General features: G+C 36.8%; 1 protein-coding gene across 2 annotated transcripts in view; it reads left to right on the top strand.

Moving 5' to 3' along the window:
- LOC120634567 (probable cation-transporting ATPase 13A3) overlaps positions 1-22,591 on the top strand; it is a 113,065-nt gene extending 90,474 nt beyond the window's left edge. For both annotated transcript variants that reach the window (XM_039905268.1, XM_039905267.1), the window contains 17 exons: positions 362-432; positions 989-1,098; positions 2,881-3,043; positions 3,748-3,952; positions 5,082-5,268; positions 6,202-6,337; positions 7,150-7,315; positions 9,023-9,223; positions 10,204-10,404; positions 11,348-11,473; positions 13,483-13,636; positions 13,870-13,991; positions 14,146-14,263; positions 15,636-15,769; positions 16,117-16,272; positions 17,215-17,341; positions 18,513-22,591. In XM_039905268.1, coding sequence (XP_039761202.1) covers positions 362-432; positions 989-1,098; positions 2,881-3,043; positions 3,748-3,952; positions 5,082-5,268; positions 6,202-6,337; positions 7,150-7,315; positions 9,023-9,223; positions 10,204-10,404; positions 11,348-11,473; positions 13,483-13,636; positions 13,870-13,991; positions 14,146-14,263; positions 15,636-15,769; positions 16,117-16,272; positions 17,215-17,341; positions 18,513-19,489 — 3,354 coding nt within the window. In that variant the 3' untranslated portion in view covers positions 19,490-22,591. The remainder of the gene's footprint in view (positions 1-361; positions 433-988; positions 1,099-2,880; positions 3,044-3,747; positions 3,953-5,081; positions 5,269-6,201; positions 6,338-7,149; positions 7,316-9,022; positions 9,224-10,203; positions 10,405-11,347; positions 11,474-13,482; positions 13,637-13,869; positions 13,992-14,145; positions 14,264-15,635; positions 15,770-16,116; positions 16,273-17,214; positions 17,342-18,512) is intronic.
- The last annotated feature ends 548 nt before the right edge of the window (positions 22,592-23,139 follow it).

Below are 23,139 nucleotides of genomic sequence, written 5' to 3'. Positions count from 1 at the left end.
ATTAAGCTATGAAGCTAGAGCAATTCACGCACGAGGTTTTTTATCGTTTATGTAATCCTTAATATTATAATAGGATTTTTCTGTAAGCTTAGGTTTACTATTATAAAAATATACATTTTTACATTCCTATAGCCATACTTTTATTCGACCGCACAGATTAAACAGCAGTTTGTCATTATTTAAAAAAAATCTGAATTAAAAACCAAGTGGTTTTATAAATGCATAATATAGTGTGCATTTGGTTACGAACAGTAAAAAGTATTTAATTAAATGAAAAGTCTCCTAAATTGAAATAAATATAACATCATAGAGGTCCTTTACAGATAATATACTTACTAAATTATCGTAATATTTTTTCCAGGAAACATATCAAAAGAAGTGCAAGAGTTTCTATATTCATAAGATTATAGATAAGCATATTGCAGATGCGAGGTGAGAATACATTAATCATGTGCATTGACTTTCATGAAATTTCTTCATAGATATATTTAAATTATAATTTTTTATTTGGGACCTTTATCCAACACGGATATGCCAGCCCCATCATCCCTTAAGTAACTAGGTAACAAAAAACTTAGTTATTATAATTAATACCTACTATAAGAGAAATGTAACAGATACAATCTGTTATTGCTGCCTACGCAAAAATACTCTACAACAGACAGTGACGTGCATAGAGGGTATGCACAGGGTATGCAGATGATATAAAATAAAGAAAATCTCCAGTACTAGTTAAAATACTTAAGGCTTTGTTTTATGTAACTCTTACAATGCCTATCCTTAAGTTTTTTATAACTCGTACTGGAGATTTTCTTCATTTAAATCATCTGCATACCCTGTGCATACCCTCTATGCACGCCACTGACAACCGACACCTTCTGTGGTCGGTTGAGAGAGAAGGCTCGTTAGAGCACCCACGTCAAATCTGTTGATGTTGTACCGCCGCATAACATCTAGTCGCTCCAAATTGTATCATAATTTATTTCAGTGGACTTTTGAATCAAGGCTTTGAAGACGAGTTCGGTGGCGAGAAAGGCCCCATTGACAGTGCCGATGATTTATATACTCCATTATATTTGGATGATGGGACCAAGTTGAGTAAGTGGATGAATTTTGTATCATCTTATAATTTATAGTATAGTTTAAAACACTTAAAAAAATTGGTTATTTTTAATACGCGTGCCAATTTTCACAGTATTCAGACATCTCGCAGGGAGTGAGAATAAACTAAAAAGATTCCATTACATAAATACGTAAGTCAGGCAAACACACACAGTAACAAATTAGAAGAAATATTAACTCAACTTTCTTTTTCCTTTCGATGTGCTATAATTTTTTTTGTAATCATTACAAATTAGATTACAAAAAAAGAATTACACTAAATAAGTCTTAGATGACCAGATTGCGTTTGGAAACATCGTAGGTTTAGATTTATTTGTCTGACTTCCGAAATTGATGGTCACAACCCTACTTCTTAAGATAAACAGTGAACTGAAGTCCAAAATACATACTTATCAACTAAGATTACAGAACAAACTCTGTATTCCGTTCTTATTAATTAAATAGTATATTCTAATAAATAAGCTTACTGTGAGATGGTGAAAACAAAAAAAATTACTCGACTAAGTTTGTTGTGGGCTCTTAGACCAGGGCGCGTTTGGGACCCTCGGGGCCTCGTAGCTGTAGGTTTACGTCGGCGAACGAAGTAATCACCATCCAGCTCATTATATGTTACAACTATGTAAATATATTAGTATGAACGCTTCATAAGTGCCTGTTATAGGCCTACATGAATAAAGAAATTTTGAATTTGAATTTGAAAGCCGTAATAAGCGCGGTCAAAGAACGCAAGCAACAATGTTATGCAACTTTGTAATAAGTTTGTGTCATTATCATCTGTTACTATTATCTCTCAATTGAAGCTAACATTAATTCTGCATTGCAATGTTTTTTTATTCCCCAACTTCCGTCGCGATAAACTCGATAACAGATTTTTTTTATTGAATCGTGCCTATTATAGCAAAGGATAATCCAGAATTGGGACGTCGATCTTGTGTAGAGATGACTCCTGACGCTTGCCGAGGGATTTTACGAATACCTTTCCAGTTTTTTAAATTATTTTTCGCATTACGAGTTTGTGGAAGTACGGTTCGCGGTTCGCGTCTTTGTCATTAGGTTCGGCGTTGGCAGAAGCCTCCTATCACTAGACCAGAGACAATTAAATAATTCCTAAACAAAACCTCTTTTTATAATCGGGAGGGGAAAATCCTCACGTAATTTCGTACTGGATATTCAAAGTCAAAGTCAAATATTTCTTTATTCAAATAGGCACATAGATGGTATATTACAAGTAAAATATGACATAGAAGTTGAGTTCAACTTAAAATTTAAGCTACGAGAGTTCGAAACGCGCCCAGGTCTAAGAAGAAAGAAGCCCACAACAAACTTAGTCGGTTGTTTTTTGTTATCACCATCTCACATTGTACCCATAGCACGGGTCGCCTGCCCCTTCCCTGTTTCTAAATTTTAGTGTGCTGTTCGGCCTGGCACCGTCTTTTGCAATACCTTCCCACTCTTTCAACTTTTTCGTTCTCTTGTACTCCTTTCGTATACTTTTGTAAAGACTACCACTACTTGCCTCCAGCATTATGGTGGTTAAGTTCTCGACCTTCTTTTCTTTCTAAACCTACTTCCCTTCGTTTTCCTTTTGTTCTGTGGCTTGCTGCCAACAGTTTGTGTTCGGCATTGTGCTAAATTGACCAAGCTGTAGATTGAACTTATGATTACCGCTTTAAAGAATCCGCCACAGCGGTTACCTTTGCGCCAGGGAGCTCATCGCAAAGTATACCTCGGATTCGATCTTTTTGTTTTTGACCATAGACGTTCAACAATTTCGGCTCTTCCGTCACAAGAAGCAGTATCTGATATGGGACACGGGGCGTGCTCAGTGGATCCGACTGGCGGGCGTCGAGCGAGGTGCGACGTGCGCTCAACTTCACGCTTTAGCCGCCCGACCGCCTTGCTCCGAGCGAAGACTGAGAATGTCAGTAAGCCATATTCCTAAGACTTCTCGTTCACATCATCATCACGTATTTACATCACCACGGTATTTACATCACCACGTATTCAAATGATCAGCTCAATAGTTGCAGCATTGGTGGATCTCCGACGAGTTGAGTTGGGTTGGAAAAATGACATATAACGAGTCCTGACGTAGACCGTGGTATTTGGAACTCCCTACAAAAGACCTATGTCTAGCAGTGGACGTCCATTGGTTTACATACACGCATTGAACAGTAAGAAATTGGCTGTATGTGTGAAATCCTTTGCGCAGAAAGTATCGAAAAACAAAGAAGTGTTATAATGAAAAACAAAGAGCATCTGCCTAATTTCACGTTGTTGTAATGGGTCCGAAGGAAGGTGGCGACACTCGTAACACAAGTTACCTTAGTGCGAGTGTTTAAGCACTCCTTTGTGCACAAATAAATAAAATAGAGTATCACTGTGTCCATTAGGAGATTTCTGCTGTATACACTTTTATATATGAAATAAATAAATTATTATTATTATTATTATTATAAAGATGAAATTCAGTACAACATTATAACATGCGTTTGGATGATTTAATGTTGACAATAAGCTAATTGTTTCAGAATCTTTCATAGAGAATTAAAAGCATGGGTGACGATAAAATATATTTTATTTCCCGAGGTTTTTCGTCTTTGATTCTTAATTTTTATTCAACAGACTAAATATCTACGGCCTGAACGAGATAAAAGTGCCCGTGCAGACGATCATGACCTTGATCCTTCTGGAAGTGTTCAACCCATTCTACATGTTCCAAGTGTTCACCATCGCGGTGTGGATCGCTGAACGTTACTATTACTACTGTATAGCTATAGTGCTAATGTCGACTTTTGGTGTCGCCACATCCGTTATACAGACTAAAAAGGTATGTGATCTATTTTTATTAAAGAATGGATTTAAAAAAGAAAAGAAAGGCTACTGACGTCTCATTCGCACAATAACGCACGCTCGCATATTGTGTGAAAGAGACAACATAATTCAATACATCTTTATTAATCGCGCGTAATAATACACTGGTATTGTCACTATCTGGTCCTTATGGACCTTATGGACCTTATTAATAAACGTTGCATAACGGCGAGATAGTTATGCACTTTTAAATGTTAAAACATTCCGTAACTATTCCAACGTTATGCCTGTATAAGACAACTTTGTTTTGATAATATTGACAATCATACAATAGGGATGAGAGTGAACATAAATTAGTAAACCTATTCGATTTTCGATCATTATTCTTATTGCATTGAATCGATACAATAAGCACTAAAATAACTCCCGCGTAGTTAGAAAATTTTTCTGGAGATTGACCACCGTGGCTAATCGGTCTGGGAAACAGTCTGGGAAACGGTCTGGTTGTACAAGTCGCACCAGACTGTCTTATTCTGAGCTGTCTTAGCCATTCTGACCTAGTAAGCTAAACTACTAAATAAATAAATATACTACGACAGTAAATGCACACATCGCCATCTGGCCACATTATCGCAGCTTGTGCTATGGGCACTAAGATGACTGATGAATATTTTTATGAATAATATACAAAAATACTTATAACATACATATAAACGACCAGACACTGAAAAGCATTCATGTTCATCACAACATTTTTCCAGTGTGGGAATCGAACCCACGGCCTTGGACTCAGGGTAGCTACCCACTGCACCAATTGGCCGTCAAATCCTTATAACATAGATTATATATATAAATCTCCTGTCACGATGTTTGTCCGCGATGGACTCCTAAACTACTTAACCGATTTTAAATTAAATTGGCACACCGTGAGCAGTCTGGTCCAACTTAAGAGATAGGATAGCTTAGATATTTCATTATAGTCGCAATTTTATTTTATTGCAAATTATTTGTCTATAATTAATTGACAGTCACATGTACTCATTTAAGGCTTAGCGATACTGAATATGATAAAAACAAAATCAAACGCAGACGAAGTCGCGGGTAACAGCTAGTAGATTATATAAAAGGAGGGTAAATATTATTAGAATCAGGAGAGTCTCCGAGCGACTGTAGAAGCGTACGCCACCGTGGAACTATGGGGCGGTAGGAGAGTGGACAGTCGTGCTCTTTGCCCGGGAGATGTTTTGGTGCTACCGCCACATGGCTGCACTATGCTTTGCGACGCGGCGTTGCTCACGGGATCCGCTATAGTGAACGAGAGTATGCTTACTGGTGAGCGTATTTGTATTCTAAAGTTTCAAAAATGTTTTCGTCAAGGGATAACTTTGACTGGAAATGTTATGATGTGGAATGCTAAGATGGTAGCAGCAACGTATCAAAGTGGCATGCTTCGTACCGAAAAGCTAACTTGCTTGGCGGCAGGGCTTTATCTGAAAGGTACTCGTAACATCGGCCCTGCCACCAGACCATACCAATCGAAATTAAGAAATTATAATTTATCTAATTACATCAACCGGGGATCGATCCCGGGAATTCCCACATATAAGACAACAGTGCTCACTACTGCGCTAGGGAGGTCGACAAAATTTTACAAAGGGATAAGAAAATTTTGTTTTCTTCAAAACATAAATTTGTTGTTGTTTATATAATAAAATATTTCTTTTTCTATCTACGATCGAACTACATTTACCGTTGTGTATCGGAGATCGAACTACAATGTTTTCAGTTACAGTTGTGTGTCGGGGATCGAACTATAATGTTTTTATTCAGCGTTGTGTGTCGGTGATCGAACTACAAGCTTTTCATTCACAGTGGTGTGTCCGGGATCGAACTACAATGTTTTCATTTACCGTTGTATGTCGGGGATCGAACTAAATCCTTCTCATTCGCTGTTGTGTGTAGGGGATTGAAGTACATTGTTTTCAGTTACCGTTTTATGTCGGAGATCGAACTACAATGTTTTCATTTACAGTTGGGTGTTGGGGATCGAACTACAATGTTTTCATTTACAGTTGGGTGTTGGGGATCGAACTACAATGTTTTCATTCATAGTTGGGTGTTGGGGATCGAACTACAATGTTTTCATTCGCTGTTGTGTGTCGGGGATCGAACTATAATGTTTATATTTACCGTTTTGTATCGGGGATCGAACTACAATGTTTTCATACACCGATTAAAAATTAAATTTGTTAATATGTAATACAGGTGAGTCAGTGCCGGTAACGAAGACGGCGTTGCAACGTATCGACAAAGAGTTTAATCTAAAAGAGCACAGCTCTAGCGTTCTGTTCTGTGGCACGAAGGTTATTCAAACACGGTACTACAGCAACGAACCTGTTAAGTGAGTTTTTGTTTATTTCTTTCTCATTTCACTACAAGTTTGGCCTTCCCTGCAATCTCACCTGATCATATTCATTATCAGTATCAGTAAACATGCTAACCTTTTAGAGGTATGGCAGTTATAAGCCATATTCTTATTTCTACGCGATATCGTACTGGATCGCTCAATGGCTTGGCGGCACAGTCAGATAATATGATTTAATTGCGTGGGTCTTTAGAACATCAAACCTCAGGCTTTTATTTAAAAACCTGCAGAAGCTGAGTCGCGACCATTTTGTTTGTGCGGTATAGAGGTGCAATTCCTAGTTTTAGTTGGGACTTAATTAAATGTGTGTGTGTGTACATATTTGTCATACATGTTTTTGTTATTTGAAAGGGGAAATAGTCGGGAGTGTTTTTAGCTACGATACGATGATATTGAAATGAGATTTAAAATACATATATATAAATAACATATATATATATATATATATATATATGTTATATATATATATATATATATGTTATTTATATATTTTAATTATAAATCTTATTTATTGCACCACCTACCTCTTTTCTATGTTTTTTCCTTTTACGCCATTGGTTGCCTGGAAGAAATCGCTATGTAGCGATAAGGCCACCAAATTGTACTCTCTTGATATGTATTTATATCTCTGTAACTACTTTTTTTCTTTGGTGTACAATAAAGTGTATTCATTCATACATTCATTCTTTCATTATTTTCACAGCCTTTTATACGAAATGATTTTCGACATAAGCAAAATTTTTATGTTTTCGTTGACCTTCGTTCAATAAAAACTTGGAATATTTTAGGGCAGTTGTCCTCCGTACGGGGTATAACACGAGTAAAGGTGAACTGGTCCGAAGCATCTTGTACCCGGTTCCAGCGGACTTCAAGTTTGACCGGGACTCTTACAAGTTCATATTTATCCTGGCCTGCATTGCGCTTGTTGGTTTAGGATATACCATTGCTTTGAAGGTTAGTTTACGGAACTTATTCATAAGGTTCTTTTTATCCCACTGCTGGGCAAGTATTTGCAGCATCCTAATTAGTCATTTTTTTTTGCTTCTGAGTCTTTTTTCTGTGTTGTAGGCTTATACTTTGTATCATATAATATTTGATATATATACAGTCAAACCTTGATAAGCGAGAGTTCAATGGAGCACAATCTAATTCTCGCTTACAGAGGTGTCACACTAACCCGAGGTTCTCGCTAATGCGGTACATGGGTGGCGTTATTCTCTTATGCAGCAATAACAAGTCACAGCAAGTACGAATGTAGTAAATATGGGGTAGGCATAATGGGATCTTGCTGTGGGGAAAAGCTGCAGATATTGAAAGTATATTTATACTACAGAAAAGAGCCGTACGATCGATATATAAACTTGGATCACGCGAATCGCTTCGTGAAAAATTTAAACAAATAGGTATTCTTACAGTAGCTTCGCAATACATTTATAATAATATAGTCTTTGTGAGGCAAAATATTACTCTTTATAAATCAAAAGCTGAAATTAACAATCGACTTACCAGAAACGGTCATAAATTAGTGATATCTGCATATCGTCTGCGAAAGGTGCAGAACTCCTTTGTGGGGTTGAGTATACGCTTTTACAACATGATTCCTAAGGAAATTCTTGACCTACCAATGCATACATTTAAAAAATGTGTAAAAACGCATCTAGTACAGCGAGGTTACTATACATTTGATGAATTCCTCAATGACAAGGTAGAATGGAAGCAGCCAGCCTCGCTCTCATCTCCCGCAAGATAGCAAAATGATTGTAAATGTTGATGTTGGAAAAGAGCAACTACTGAGTTTCTTGCCGGCTCTTCTCGGTAGAATCTGCTTTCCGAACCGGTGGTAGAGTCACACAAACATGCATACTTGACGTTTCAAAAGTGCTTATAAAGTAGGCCTACTTAAAATAAATGAATTTGAATTTGAATTTGAATTTGAATTATGTTATATGATAAAATTATATGCATGATATGCACAACATCACTTAATGACAGTTTTTAATTTTCCGTTTTGACATGATGCTTCCTTCGCAATTGATAACTATAAACCGAGTAAGTCCGACAAACAGGACGGTAAGTACACAGGCACACATGTCCATTCGAAAAGAATGCGATAAAATAACATTATGTAGTTCCACGAAATAGAATAGGTACAATATTAACGAGTAAACAATACAAAATGGTAGAAAGTTCCACGAAAGTTAAAAATGAGTCATAAAATAGTTAATATTTAATATTGTTAAATCTTTACTTATAATAAAACTGTAACTGGAAGATTTCTGCACATTTAATATATTATGAAAATTTTGACCGGGGGATGCTGAGTCCAACACCGATTTTTATTTAATTTTTGTCTGTCTGTCCGGGCATCACGTGAAAACTACTGAACGGATTTAAATAAAATTTGATATAGTGGTAGCTGATATCCCGGGTCAACATATAGGATACATAGTTGAAATATTATAAAGTTTTGAAATTTTGTTTGGTGGAACGCGCTAATTTCAGTAAATTCTGTGTCGATTTTTTTTTTATTGGTAGTAATAATTATGGCTATATAACATCACGCTACGACCAATGGCTAATATCATTAATGAGAAATGTTACCAAAGCTCAAACACCCATAGTCAGCAACCAAGTGTATAGTAAAGTGGTATTTAATTCCAGGCCGCCAGAGCTCTGACAGCCGGTGACATAGTTCTCAAAGCGCTGGACATAATAACAATTGTGGTGCCACCGGCGTTGCCCGCCGCCATGACAGTGGGCAAACTGTACGCAGTTTCCAGACTGAAAAGGGCAAGGATATCGTGTCTTAATACTAGAGCTGTGAATGTCAGCGGTTCTCTTGACTGTATATGCTTTGATAAGGTAAGTTATTTACTTCAAATCTTTATATTGTCACAGTTATATATCATTTTTTTTTGTTATCCCCAGTCACTTTCTTTGTCAGTTTTTACTATAAAAAAGCACAGAGAACACTTTTTTCTGTTCTTCGTTATATTCCCTAAGCAGTGGCGTGCACCGGGTTTTACCAGGGTATACCTTCAGCAGGTGAATTGCATGAAAAGAGCCAAAATTCTCCTTCTATACGAGCTATACATCAGTTTTAAGGTAGGCAGTGATTTTGCGCATGAAGTGCCCGCCCCTAAGTCGCCTCGTACGACAACCGCGAAAAGAGGCGGGATGGTGACAATTGTTTTCTGATCTGCCTTCACCACATGGCTGTCCTTATTAAGGGGAAAGTGTACTCATTTTGATGATATAATACAGATGGCAGAAAAAAGCATGTGTAGGAGCAGCTATGGACAGAAAGTCCTGGCTACTCATGAAAGAGGCGTTTACCGCCAAAGACGGTCCTTACAACTAATATTGAATCTAACATAGTTTACAGCTTAATGAATTTCATTTCTCAAAAAGAATAGTGTTCTTTTGTTTCACTTTCATCGACTATACAATAATATTTTAAAATTATTAAATGCAAAATCTCAAAGTGTGCACCAAATTACAAATGTACCAAATTATTTAAAAGTAAAAATTTTTGCGGGTGGTTAAAGAAAAAGTCAGCGAAGAGGTCAAATTAACTTAACTGAACGGTATTTTAGTACATGTTCAAAAACAAGTTTTTTAATATTGGTAAAGTTTTAGTGTTAACGATTATCTTAGGTATATTATTGTACAGCAGCAACAACAGTTTTAAGTAAAATCACTAACCCAACCAGTAGTTTATTGTATTTAAAATGGAATTATGTAAATTAAGAATCTAATTAAAACTATATGTAAAACGTTGTAAGGAACAATAATGCAATTTTTATTATTATTATATACTAATTTTATATCCCTTTCTCCAGACAGGAACACTAACGGAAGACGGTCTGGACATGTGGGGGGTAGTAGCGGTCAGTACAGCGGTATCCCCACCTATATTGGGACGACCACAAAGAGATCCTCGAAATATGAATGACCTTCACGATCTGAAGATAGGAATGGCTTGCTGCCACAGCCTAACGTTGCTTAATGGGGAGTTGGCTGGAGATCCCCTGGACTTGAAGGTAACTTTTCAACCTGTTGTCTTTACTCTTGGATTTCGCTATTTGCCATGGTCTCATAAGTGGTAGGACCCGGGATTTTATAATTTCTGAAATGTTTCTTCTCTGGTGGAAATCTACAAACCTTTGTACATTATGTACCTTAGTCTTTGGTACATTGTAATATGTATGCTATGATTGCACTCTGTAGTCGTTGCTCTATGTAGCTTCCCTTCCGGCCTTGAACTGCGCGCGCGCAACATCTGTCTGTACCTATTGTAATAAATAAATAAATAAATATACTACGACAATACACACATCGCCATCTAGTCCCAAAGTAAGCGTAGCTTGTGTTATGAGTACTAATATAACTTAGGAAAAATAGGAAGGAATAAACTTAGGAATAAATTGTATGTAAATTAAATATAAATGATCTCAATTATAAATTTTAATTTTATATTACTTATCAATCTGTTATAATAGCTTAATTCATATTTCCATTATTATTTTTATTAATCTTTAGTTAAATACTTATTTAAGTTTTTAATTTTTTTTTTAAATTGTGACCGGAGATAACAACGATAATGCTGTATAAACCTATAATTGATTATTGTAATGGTATTAGACAGAATTTGTAATACTAACACATTTTTTTTTTTTTATGAATGTTGTTACAATTAATTGCTGGTGTGTCTTATTAATAAATAGATAAAAATAATGTACTTGTGCTCCGTATAGGTATATTGTATATAATATAATATATATATATAACTAAGTAAGTTAAATAAGTAAGAGTAGAATAAGTTTGTGATTTAATTGATAAGTACTAACATTGGGGAAATTATATATATATATATATATTTTTTTTTTCCCCCAATGTAAGTACTTATCAATTAAATCACAAACTTATTCTACTTACTTAAAAAGAAACCTTTAAGTTAAACCTTTATAATTGCTTTGTTGCCAGATGTTTGAATCGACCGCATGGAAGTTAGAAGAGCCGGAAGTACCGGAGCGAGCGCACTACGAAATGCTGACACCCACCGTTGTTAGACCAAAAGGAGCCGCCAATATCAACGTCGATGATTTACACGTAAGCATTTACAGTCATCATCATATCGCACGGGTCACGCTGGCCCAGTGCGGATTGGTGGACTCCACACACCTTTGAGAACATTATGTAAAACTCTCAGGCATGCAGGTCTCTTCACGATGGTTTCCTTCGTCGTTGAAGCAAGTGATATTTTAATTACTTAAAACGCACATAACTTGAAAAGTTTGAGGCGCGTGGTTAGATTCGAACTCGGCTCCCCGACACTGAAGTCGAGTTCCTACCCACTGGGCTATCATCGCTTCTAATATTATAAAGCTTCGCAGGCATCGTATTTCCTTGAACGGATCAACCGATTTTTTTTAAAGAGCATAATCATATATATCAAGCATATATTTATATGCATGTGTTTCAGCTATGTCAAATAAAAATCTGTCTGAAATGGTCAATCAAATATCGGGGTTTTTTAATTCATAAATAATATATGCCTTTGATCTTTAAAATGGGGCTGAAGCCGTCGCTAAACACAACTTGTGGTGGTGGGTTCTTTTGGGGTATTGACAGTGTGGGGTGTCAAATATGCCTGCGTTGACAGGCGCAATTGAGCGCCATCTCGTGGCAATACAGTTTGTCAGTATTATAACTAGATGGCGCTCTCACACTAATATCTCACACTAGACACCTGGAATCTCACATTAGACACCTGGAATCTCACACTAGACACCTGGAATACAGCAATGAATGAATGAATACAATTTTATTGTTTCACCACACACAGAAAATTCACAAAATACAAATAAAATAGAGCGTTATGGAAGAAGGTAACAATATGGCGACCTTATCGCTATATAGCGATCTCTTCCAGGAGACCAAAGCTGTACTTAACTGTACCACTGTACAAATTTTACAAAGCTTAACATATTAACATTTCCATCATTATATATTTATGAGGTAGTCTTATTTGAGGCCACCAACAAAAGCATGTTTATCGAATTTGAAAATAAACCTTATACAAATAGATTAAGATATCCCGCACATAAAACCGCTCTGTATAACAATAGTTTTTATATTATGGCGATAAAAATATTCAATAAATTACCTGACGAAATTAAGCCACTAATAAATGACATGAAATGTTTGAAAGATAAGTTATTTCAATATTTAAATAGACATTCTTTTTATACTATTGATGAATATTTAAAATGACATTTGTTAGTGATTATTAATTTATTTGTATTTCTTTGACATGTGCCCATATAAACTTAATTGTAATTTATTATTTTATTAATTGTATTGTGTTATTATAAACATTGTAGTTGCCAATATTTTAATTGTACCTAGTAGTAACAATTTAAAATTTTAAACACTACCCTGAAAATATTTTGCATGCCAATTTGGCGTGGTACAGTTAAGATCTGCATATATATTTTTTCTTGTAACACCTATTTACCTGTATCAGCAAATAAATAAAATTGAATTGAATTGAATTGAAATACTTTTACCTAACTCCATGTGTAACAGTGCACATTTGAAAACTCTCTTTCTTATATATTATGTTAACTAGCCTATCTTTTTCTCTTAAGATCTTTTGAAAGAATTTGTGTATTTAATTATGTATGTATATATGTCTGTATATACCTGTATATTCCTCTTAAAATCTTTTGTAAGAATTTGTGTATATATAGACACTTATATGTGTCATAAAATTTATTTATTTCAAGTAGGCCTAATATAAGCACTTTTGAAACGTCAAGTCTGTCTGTTTGTAGTGACTTTATCACCGGTTCGGAAGGCAGATTCTACCGAGAAGAAGCCGGCAAGAAACTCAGCAGTTGCTCTTTTCCAACATCAACAATTTACATTTTATGTCTGTATAAGTGTGTAATATACACACTTATACAGACATATAATATATTATTGCTACACCAATTGCTACGCCAATTGTACAACATAATTGTTATGTTCGTTGTGTTATGTCGTTTTTGTATGTGTTACTTGGTGTGCAATTAAGTATAACTACTTACTTAAATAAATTTGGTTCTGACCCACAGGTGCCCTTAGAAGTGGGTATAGTGTCTCAGTACCAGTTTGTGTCGACGCTGCAACGCTCGTCAGTAGCGGTTCGACTCCTCGGCGAGGACGTCATACGGGTCTACTGCAAGGGTGCGCCGGAAATGCTACGCACACTCTGCCGACCGGATACAGGTAACTCAAACAATAGATAGATATAATATTACTAATATACACACATTGCCATCTAGCCCCAAAGTAAGAGTAGTTGTATGTTGTGGGTACTAAGATAACTTATGTATACTTTTATTAATAATATACATAAATACTTATAATATACAGATAAACAACCAGACACTGAAAAAAAATCACGTTGAACTATTTTGCCACTTTAATGCTGATGTCGCATTTTTAATCTATCGTCGCAGTGCCTACAAATCTGAACGAGGTGCTGAGTTCATACGCGGAGAAGGGATATCGAGTGATAGCGATGTCGACCCGCATCATGGAGGTTACCTTCAAGCAACTGCAAAAAATGAAAAGGGAGGAGGTAAGTTTAACTAGGGGTCCAAACCATTCTCATTCTTAGACCCGTGCCCTTTAGTATGTCGGTAAAGGGTGGATGTAAGGATGATGATGATTATATATACCACTGCCAGTTAAACCATTAAAGCCTTTCATATTAAAAAAATGATCATTGGCAGGTGGAATGCGACTTGGAGTTTCTGGGTCTGGTTATTCTGGAGAACCGTCTGAAAGCGGCCACTACGGGTATCATTCAGGAGCTAAAGGAGGCCAATATACACGTCGTAATGATTACCGGTAAGAAATTACTGACTTTTCTTTGGCAGATTTTAGAAGCAGGTTGTCTTTGGAAGTACTACCGCTATTCTTATTCCAACGCAAATCAGCTGTTCAGAGTGCCCAGTGTCAAATTTTCTAGAGCGATACTGGAACTGTAAGAGCGCAATCTAGTTTCAATACTGGGAAACTGTTTTCTCACTTTAAGAGGTCCATCTAGTTTGAATATTGGGAAACTGTTTTCCCACTGTAAGAGCGCCATCTAGTTTAAATACTGGGAAACTGTTTTCCCAGTGTAAGAGCGCCATCTAGTTACGCTACTGGGAAACTGTTGCGCACTGTAAGAGTGCCATCTAGTTTCAACATTGGGAAACTGTTTTCAACTTTAAGAGTTCCATCTAGTTTGAACATTGCGAAACTGTTTTCCCACTGTAATCTAGTTTCAGTACTGGGAAACTTTTTTCCCATTGTAAGTGCGCCATCTAGTTTCAACATTGGGAAACTGTTTTCCCACTTTAAAAGTTCCATCTAGTTTGAATTTTGGGAAACTGTTTTCCCACTGTAAGAGCGCCATATAGTTAAACTACTGGGAAACTGTTTTCCCACTGTAAGAGCGCCATCTAGTTAAACTACTGGGAAACTGGTTTCCCACTGTAAGAGCGCCATTTTGTTTCATTACTGGGAAACTGGTTTCCCACTGTAAGAGCGGTACAACCACGGTTGGTGGTTACTGCTATAATTACAGAAACAAGCTTAATACCTACACCTCAGGTTGTTACTCTTTTGGACATATTCCTTGCATTCCCTGCAAAGTGTTGCTATGTTTATATGCGATAGTTTTCCACTTACCATCAGTACTGTTCCGTCAATTGTTACTGTAAACAAAAGATAATGTATTTGATATCCCGTGAACAAAAAAAAGCGTTTTGCTTTCATGTTTCTAATATCGCATTGATCTGGAATATGCTATTCCGGAATTTATTTTACAACACAATTACTGTCAGTTTACTGCAGTCTATACTATCATTTATTCTTTTTCATTTTTTTTTTTTTATCTTAACAATGCTTAAAAAAATAAAAAACACTAATAGTGTTTTTTAAATTATAAAAAAAAAATTATAAAAAAAAACATCCATGCTCCGCTTGCGGGGCTTTTGAATGCCCAAGTAACCGGCGGTCAGGGCTCCAGAGTGAGGAACCTCCTCACAATACGCGCCGTTTCAAGGACTACTGCCTTCCGTATCTGACCCTTGATCCAACAACCAAGCGAAAGCTTCTTAAGATGTTGGTCGAAGCTTTTCGCGAGAAGACCATTGACTGAAACGACTGAAACGACTACAGTTTATTATTATTATAAGTATTTTTTTTAATTTGTTAATATTTCTCTATACAGGCGACAATATCCACACAGCCGTGAGCGTGGCCAAGGAATGCGGTATCCTAATGAGCGGTGAAAGAGTTGTTCACATAAATGTGGAATACGGAACGGGGTTGCCACACCTCTACTGCGAGAGTACTATGCACGGGGTGAGATTTTTTATAAAAACAATATTTTAATATTACTATTATTTTATATATATTTTTAAAAACCTTTACCTTCTGTGCCTTTGCCTTTGGCGCAGGTTGCAGCGATCCTGCTTTCTGAGTCCAAGGCCGTGGGTTCGATTCCCACTGAAAAATGTGACAAATGTTTGTGTTTGTGTGACGAGCATAAATGTTTTTCAGTGTCTGGGTGTTTATATGAATATTCTATTTATGTATATTATTCATAAAAATATTCACCGTTCATCTTAGTACCCAGAACATTATATATCAGTATATTTATTTATTTATTTATAATAAAAAAAACACGATAAATTACTAGTTGTGTTTAGGTGGGTGTTGGCGGTCGCGTGTCTTTCGAGAGAGAGTGGCGCAGTATCGACAGCGGGCACGGTTCGTGGCGTTCTACTTCCAACCACCCAGCCGACACGGAGGATCCGCCACGACACCCGCGGTATAAGATCGTCATGAATGGCGACACGTGGAAGGTATGGAATTGGCATATGATTGCCTGCGTTTGAAGCTAACTTAGATCAAAAATATTAAACTTACGCCCTTGAGAACATTATGGAGAATTAACTCACAGCTCATGCACGAGTAGTAATAGTCAGGTTTAAAAGTAATGGTGTCTCTGTCATACTACCATACTAGAAAAGGATAGCTCTATATTTAGACATCCCAATTCAGTTTAGTTGAGTGATGTATAACCCGCGCCATTAAATATTAGTTTTATAATAAGTGGCAGATGTGCTATCTCTTTCGCATAATATACAGACGTCCATGTATAGTCGTGCTATACATGGACTAGATTGTGCGTCAGCAGTGCGTTGAATTGCGTCGTCTCAACGGATCAACGCACTGTAGTCTCACCTGCGCTTTAACGACGCAACGTTTTGATGTCGCATGTCGTTTTAAGCATATGGAAAATTACGCAGATTCGACGCTTCAATGACGCAACGCAACGCAACGGCACGCACTAATGAGGCAGAGATTTATCTTTTGCGCACTATACACGGACGTCGTATATTGTCGTGCTATCAGCGATACCTCATTATTGCGTGCGTTGCGTCGCCGCAAAGGATCAACGCAACCACACCTACGTTGCAACCAAGCAACGTTTTAATGTTGTCTGCCATTTTTAACAACTACGCAATGCACTATTCGTAGTTGTTAAAAATGGCACGCAACATCCGTCCGTCCAGACGTCCGTTTATTGTGTTAAAGAGAATCTATTCTTTAATGGCGCGGGTTATACGATGATATAGTCCGAATCAAATTTTTATACTTCTCGAATTTGGTGCGTTTCGATACGCAGAATTCGGTATCAGCCATTCAGCGGCACGGTACAGATGACTACCTACACTCGCATCTAACTTCCGTGGTGACATAAAGTTTAAATCGGGCTATATCTGTCTAATAATCATTGACAGGCACTCCGCGAACAATACCCGAGCGCGGTGGGTCGCGTGATCGAGCGAGGCGCGGTTTTCGCGCGGATGTCCCCGGACCAGAAACAACAGCTCGTGCTGGAATACCAAGCGCTCGGATACTACGTTGGTGAGTGACATTTAAAGAGCTAGAAAACTTAGACTTTTGTTAGGCTTGGTCTTGATCAGTGGCGTGCATAGAGGGTATGCACAGGGTATGCAGATGATATAAAATGAAGAAAATCTCCAGTACGAGTTATAAATACTTAAGGATAGGCCATTGTAAGACTTATAAAAAGCCTTTTATAACTATAACTCGACTACTAAGTCTAAGACTAAGACTTTTTATAACTCGTACTGGAGATTTTCTTCATTTTATATCATCTGCATACCTTGTGCATACCCTCTATGCACGCCACTGGTCTTGATGTCTGGTGACCCGAGGGCTGGCGCTTATTTAGCCCAACAGCTTAGTCTAGAAATGCAAAGGGACAATAGCGCCAGCATTTTGGGTACCATGCCCACAACTTGTATTTTTTGTAAATATTAATGTCTATGGTTATTTTTATTTTTGTCAAATTATTTTTCATAGAGAGACCTACTTGTTACTACATAGCAAATGATAGGCTGTACTAAAGTTAATGAAATTAGACTTTTTATTTACTAACTTTTTCTAACCATTTAAGCCAAAACCCACCTTTGCTAGTAAATAATTTACACTGACATGAAATCTGCCACACGACCCTTTTTATAACAACAACTGAAACCTCGAAAGGGACTTATTAATAAACTTGGCATTACGTCGGACTAGTTATGCAGTGTTTTCACGGGCTTAAAAGTTGATAGGTTAAGCTGTAAAGCTGTGCATATGTAACAAAGGTTATTGTTTTGAACCTCGCATCGTATCGGTTCTCGGGTGCTATTCTATCTTCTTACTACTGACAAACAGACAAAATTTCTTTGATTTTTATTTACAGTAGTAATTGACGAATCAAACCAATGGCCTACCATAAGTAAGTACCATAAGTAAGTGGAAAATCATCGCCTATAAACAGAATACTTCGCAGGACATGCAAGGAATTTGTCCTACAAATTCCATTCATTTATCAACCTATAAGGCGTAGGTGTTAAGCTTCGTGTATCTGCGATTACACCGGCAACCATCCCCTTCGGACTGGAACACAGAGATGCCACTTGGCGGCAGAAATAAGCGTGGCAATAATACTCTTCCGTACGCGCTCTGTCACAAAAACTTTACCACTACTGAATTATATAAATACATTTTAAATACAATTTTTCAGGCATGTGCGGTGACGGCGCAAACGATTGCGGTGCCTTAAGGGCAGCGCACACTGGAATATCTCTCTCGGAGCTAGAGAGTAGTGTGGCCGCACCCTTCACCTCCACACAACCCGACATCGTCTGCGTAGCTCGGGTACTGCGAGAGGGTCGAGCCGCACTATCAACGAGCTTCGGCGTTTTCAAATTCATGATCGCCTACTCCCTCAACGAGTTTTTCTCTGTAGCCTTCCTCTATTACTTTGACGCGAATCTCACCGACTTTGAATTCCTATACATAGACGTAGTTTTAATCGTCAACTTCGCGTTTTTCTTCGGCATGACAGAAGCGTACAGGGGTAAGCTGTGTAACATCCCCCCGCTAACATCTCTGCTAGGCGTCGTCCCATTGGTGTCGATAACGGGACAGATGGTTCTGTTTGCTGTCGCGCAGTATTTGGCATATCTGGCTTTAACTTACTTCCCCTGGTACGTAAGGCATACTTACGCGGGCGCGGAAGCGAATGAATGCTGGGAGAATTACGCCATCTTCGCGATATCCATGTTCCAGTATATCATAATGACGGTAGTTTTCAGCCACGGCTCTCCGTACAGGCGGTCGGTTATCACGAACAAACATTTGATGATAAGCGTGATTGTGATGACGGGACTCTGTGTTTATATAACTGTCGCCCCACCGGATTGGTTGGCGAGCTTTTTCGAACTGAAAATGCCGAAAGATAGACTAATGGCTTACATTGTGATCGCTTTGGCGTCGTTCAACTTTGTGCTTGCGTTGTTCTTCGAGCGTTGTATCGTAGAATACCTGATGGAAGGCAAACAAATGATTCCGAAGTTCGTGAAGGAGAGACACGTGAGGAAAACTCCGCATTTGATGATCAAACGACAGTTGACGGATGTAGACTATTTGAACTGTGATAGCGTTGTTAAGTTTGACAAAGAGACGAAAAGCGATATGTTTTGCTCGGGCTCGGAATGAAATCGATTATGTTTTAGGCAGTAATTCTGCGTGGAAATCAAATGTTACCGCTGAATCATAAAGTTTGATTTAAATACTTAAAGTTACAAAGGAAACCACACTGGATTCACTAGAGATACGAATCGGTCTTAAATAAAATTATGCTCCAGAAATCTAAGATATCATCTGATCTGGTAAAGCACAAAGTGCTTATTTATTTTTTGAATAGGTTTTTAATCTTTTTCTATACAGGGCTCTGGAATTTTAAGGGCTAAGGCATTTACATCTTAACTGCAGAATGCATTTCTTGGCCATAATTTTGACACTTCTTTATAAATGGCCAAACGTCACAACTTCTGGTTAGGTGTGTTTAACGATTCGCATTAGAATCCCTGATATTTCTTTGTACCATATTTTGATTGCTTTCTTGGCATATTTATTTACAATAATAGTTACATACATTATATTATATTTAAAAAAGACTAAAGATATTACAAATATACCAAATGGTGCTTTTTACATTGTGACATTTGTGTGCTATTAATTTGTGAATATCTTTACGCACAAACACATATTTTTTTCTTAAGTTTTTACGTGTATTATGAATGTATACAACAAACTGTACAAAGGTTCTTTAGGTCAAATTTACACTAAGATGGCAGCTTTTAGCAGCGATTTAACGTAGTTCAAAAAGACCTCGTTGAAAAAATATTGAGAAATCGATATGCTGTATTAGATCTATCTATATTTGATGTTTGTTTCATGATTTCGATTCGGTAACGTATAAAACGATACCTATTACAAAAGAAACTGCTTTTTAGTAATTTTACCTTATCTAAATATTCAGAAAGGTGAAAAGTTGTTGCTTCTGTAATAAATATCGTATCGTTTAATATGTTTTCGATCACTGAAACTTTATTTCAGTGAAGGTTACAAGCGATATGGGGTTATAATTATGAAGATAAAGTTTAAATGCTGGGTACATTTCAGCACTTATTTCTTGCCTATTATTATTATTCCACTGCCAGCCGCTGCTATTTTTGTATAACTGTTATATAAATAATGTAAGCAGACGCGTAATAAATAGTACTTTATTCAGACATATCACACCAGAGAAGAGAGCGCGGCAATTAAATGGTGTCAGGAGCGTTTTGCACCATACAGTTCTAAACGAGGACTGTCAGTATGTCCATAATTCAGAAAGCTTATACGGTTCCGAACCTATGTGTCGTAACATAGGTTCAAAACCGTGTGAGCAAAATTTAACTTTACGCCCCGTTAAATTAGAGATTTCATTAAAGAATTGAACCTTAAAAACGTTACCTTAAGTAAAATTCCGATATAAATGAACACAAATAGTTAAAAGGCTTTTTCCTTCTATAAAACGGAGACTAGAACTAGCGTGCTAATTTCGATGTCTCAAATCCTAAACGAATCTTAATAATTCAGTCCTAAAAGCTGGGAATAGTAGTAGATACTATTTTTTCAACAGTATCTAACAAACATCCAAAGTCGGTTTAAGTGTAGCTGATATCCCGCACTACTATTTTCAGGCTTCATCATCTGACTTAGTAAAAGACAAAGCATATGATGATTTGGAGCTGCCGTATCATCATAGGTATGCTTTGTCTTTAACTAAGAGGATATAAACAGGTGAAAAGGTTGCCAATATGTTTGACCTTGTCAGTTAAGTTTAGAATTTGTGTATAACTAAATAAGCTATATGTTCACTAATTTATTAGATAAATAAATCATATCTTACGTTAAGATCAAATTTACTTATTATTAAGATTGTGATAGCTATCCACGTTCACGTACGTGCCTTGTTATTTATTTGTTCGATACATTCCAATGTATTTATTTTGTGCTGTGTTTTTATATTATGTTTAAATATCCTCGCGTGATAAAAAATATAATGACAACAAAGTACTACTTTGAGGATACATACCAATTAAATTTTCTCTGGTTGCTATTTTTTATTCTCATTTTTGATATTCAAAATATCAAATGTGTATATTTGAGAAGCATCAACTAATTATAAAGCCGCGTTTTCAGTGGGCAAGTTGTAAAAGTGTGTATTCATATTACATGAAGCTTGTGTTGTGGAAACGTTAACATGCATGTAGGTTGTCAATTGCCGGGTGCAAATAAACGCGATCTAATCTGACGTTAGTAAATTACCAATGTTTTCAGGACAAAAAAAAAACAATCTTTCACCGTATTAACCAAAAGTCTTATAGGTAATAAATAAAACTCATCAACATTGTTTAGAAAACTCTTATTTATAAATATCATAGATAAACTTTATCATCACACATCACATATTTTATCTTTATCATTTTACATCTCCTGAGGATGCTCCGGTTTCGGAGCAAAACGTGCGTAGAGGGTACATTACCGAAGATCTGTGTGGAGTATAAGGATTGAAGAAATTATAAATTACACCATACAGATTATCCTGCTTTTCGTAGAGCGTAGCAAATCTTAATTTTCATAATATATCATGGATCTTTCGCCAAGCAGCAGTGTTGTGTTATAGTCCGAAGAGTATCGAGTATCGTACCGGTGTAGTTAAAGGCCCACGAGGCTTAACATCTTCGCCTCGGTTTGATGGGCACAGGTCACTTTGCATACCCTGTTTATTGCGATAGGTTTCCACTTACCGTCATACATACATTTTGGTATATATAATATATTACAAATCCCGTTCTCTTGCTGTAAGTCCTGTCTACAAAGGTTGCCTGTAAGAGATTGCTTGCAGCAATTAGGCCGCCTTTGCATGTGTTTTACTGTAAACTTCTATTTATTTTCCTGTATCTGTACCTGGTCAGTCAATTACGACTATAAAAAGGAATTATAATTTTTTTTGAAGGGTGTTCAGTTTAAAATTAGTTGACCTCTAATACCTACATGTAGTTTAAGCTCTTATAACAACATGCAGGAACTTGCAGAGTGGAAACGCGGCTTTACAAACGGATTTCGGTACAAAGCTATGTGAATTATATTATTATAGTAGTTTTTTTTAATAAGCTTTTAATAGGATAAGATAAGAGTATTACTAATAAGATTTAACTAAGTTATGTGATGTATGTATGTTTAAGTAGATAAAAATATTTGACAATACATTTGTTTTTTTGTTTTGGATTTTACTTTTTAAAAACACTCTTGCCTGCGTCTGCGTTCAGTAAGCTTATTTGAAAAACCCGTAGAAACCGTTTGTTCTATCATCGGCTAGCATGGGAGATATTTTTCTCACCGGGGAAAGAGACTTAATTTTATCTTCTACCACGATTTTATAAACTCTCCGAGCATCAGCGCACGAGTGGAAATAATATACGTGTAATTGTAAACGATGGTAAACTTTTTGCATAAAAAAGCTTGTATCCAGGAGATTGTTGCCCTAACTATCTAAGGTCTGAAGCGGTGACAGCCCAGTGGGCAGGACTTCGACTTCACTTTCGGGGGGCCAAGTTCGAAACCCAGCATGCACCTCTCACTTTTCTATGCCAGCCGCCTCGTTTTCCTTGGTTTGCTAATATAAGATTAAGTAGAAAATGTATAGTATAGGGATGATGGGGCTGGCATATCCGTGTTGGATAAAAGTCCCAAACAAATAAAGATTTAAAAAAAATGTTTCGTAAAACACATCGTGGCGCCGCCAATCTATCCAA

This window comes from Pararge aegeria, chromosome 24 (genome assembly GCF_905163445.1).
Source record: "Pararge aegeria chromosome 24, ilParAegt1.1, whole genome shotgun sequence".
Taxonomy (NCBI): domain Eukaryota; kingdom Metazoa; phylum Arthropoda; class Insecta; order Lepidoptera; family Nymphalidae; genus Pararge; species Pararge aegeria.
Note: the sequence above shows the minus strand (reverse complement) of the source record. Positions and strands in the feature narration are given on the sequence as shown.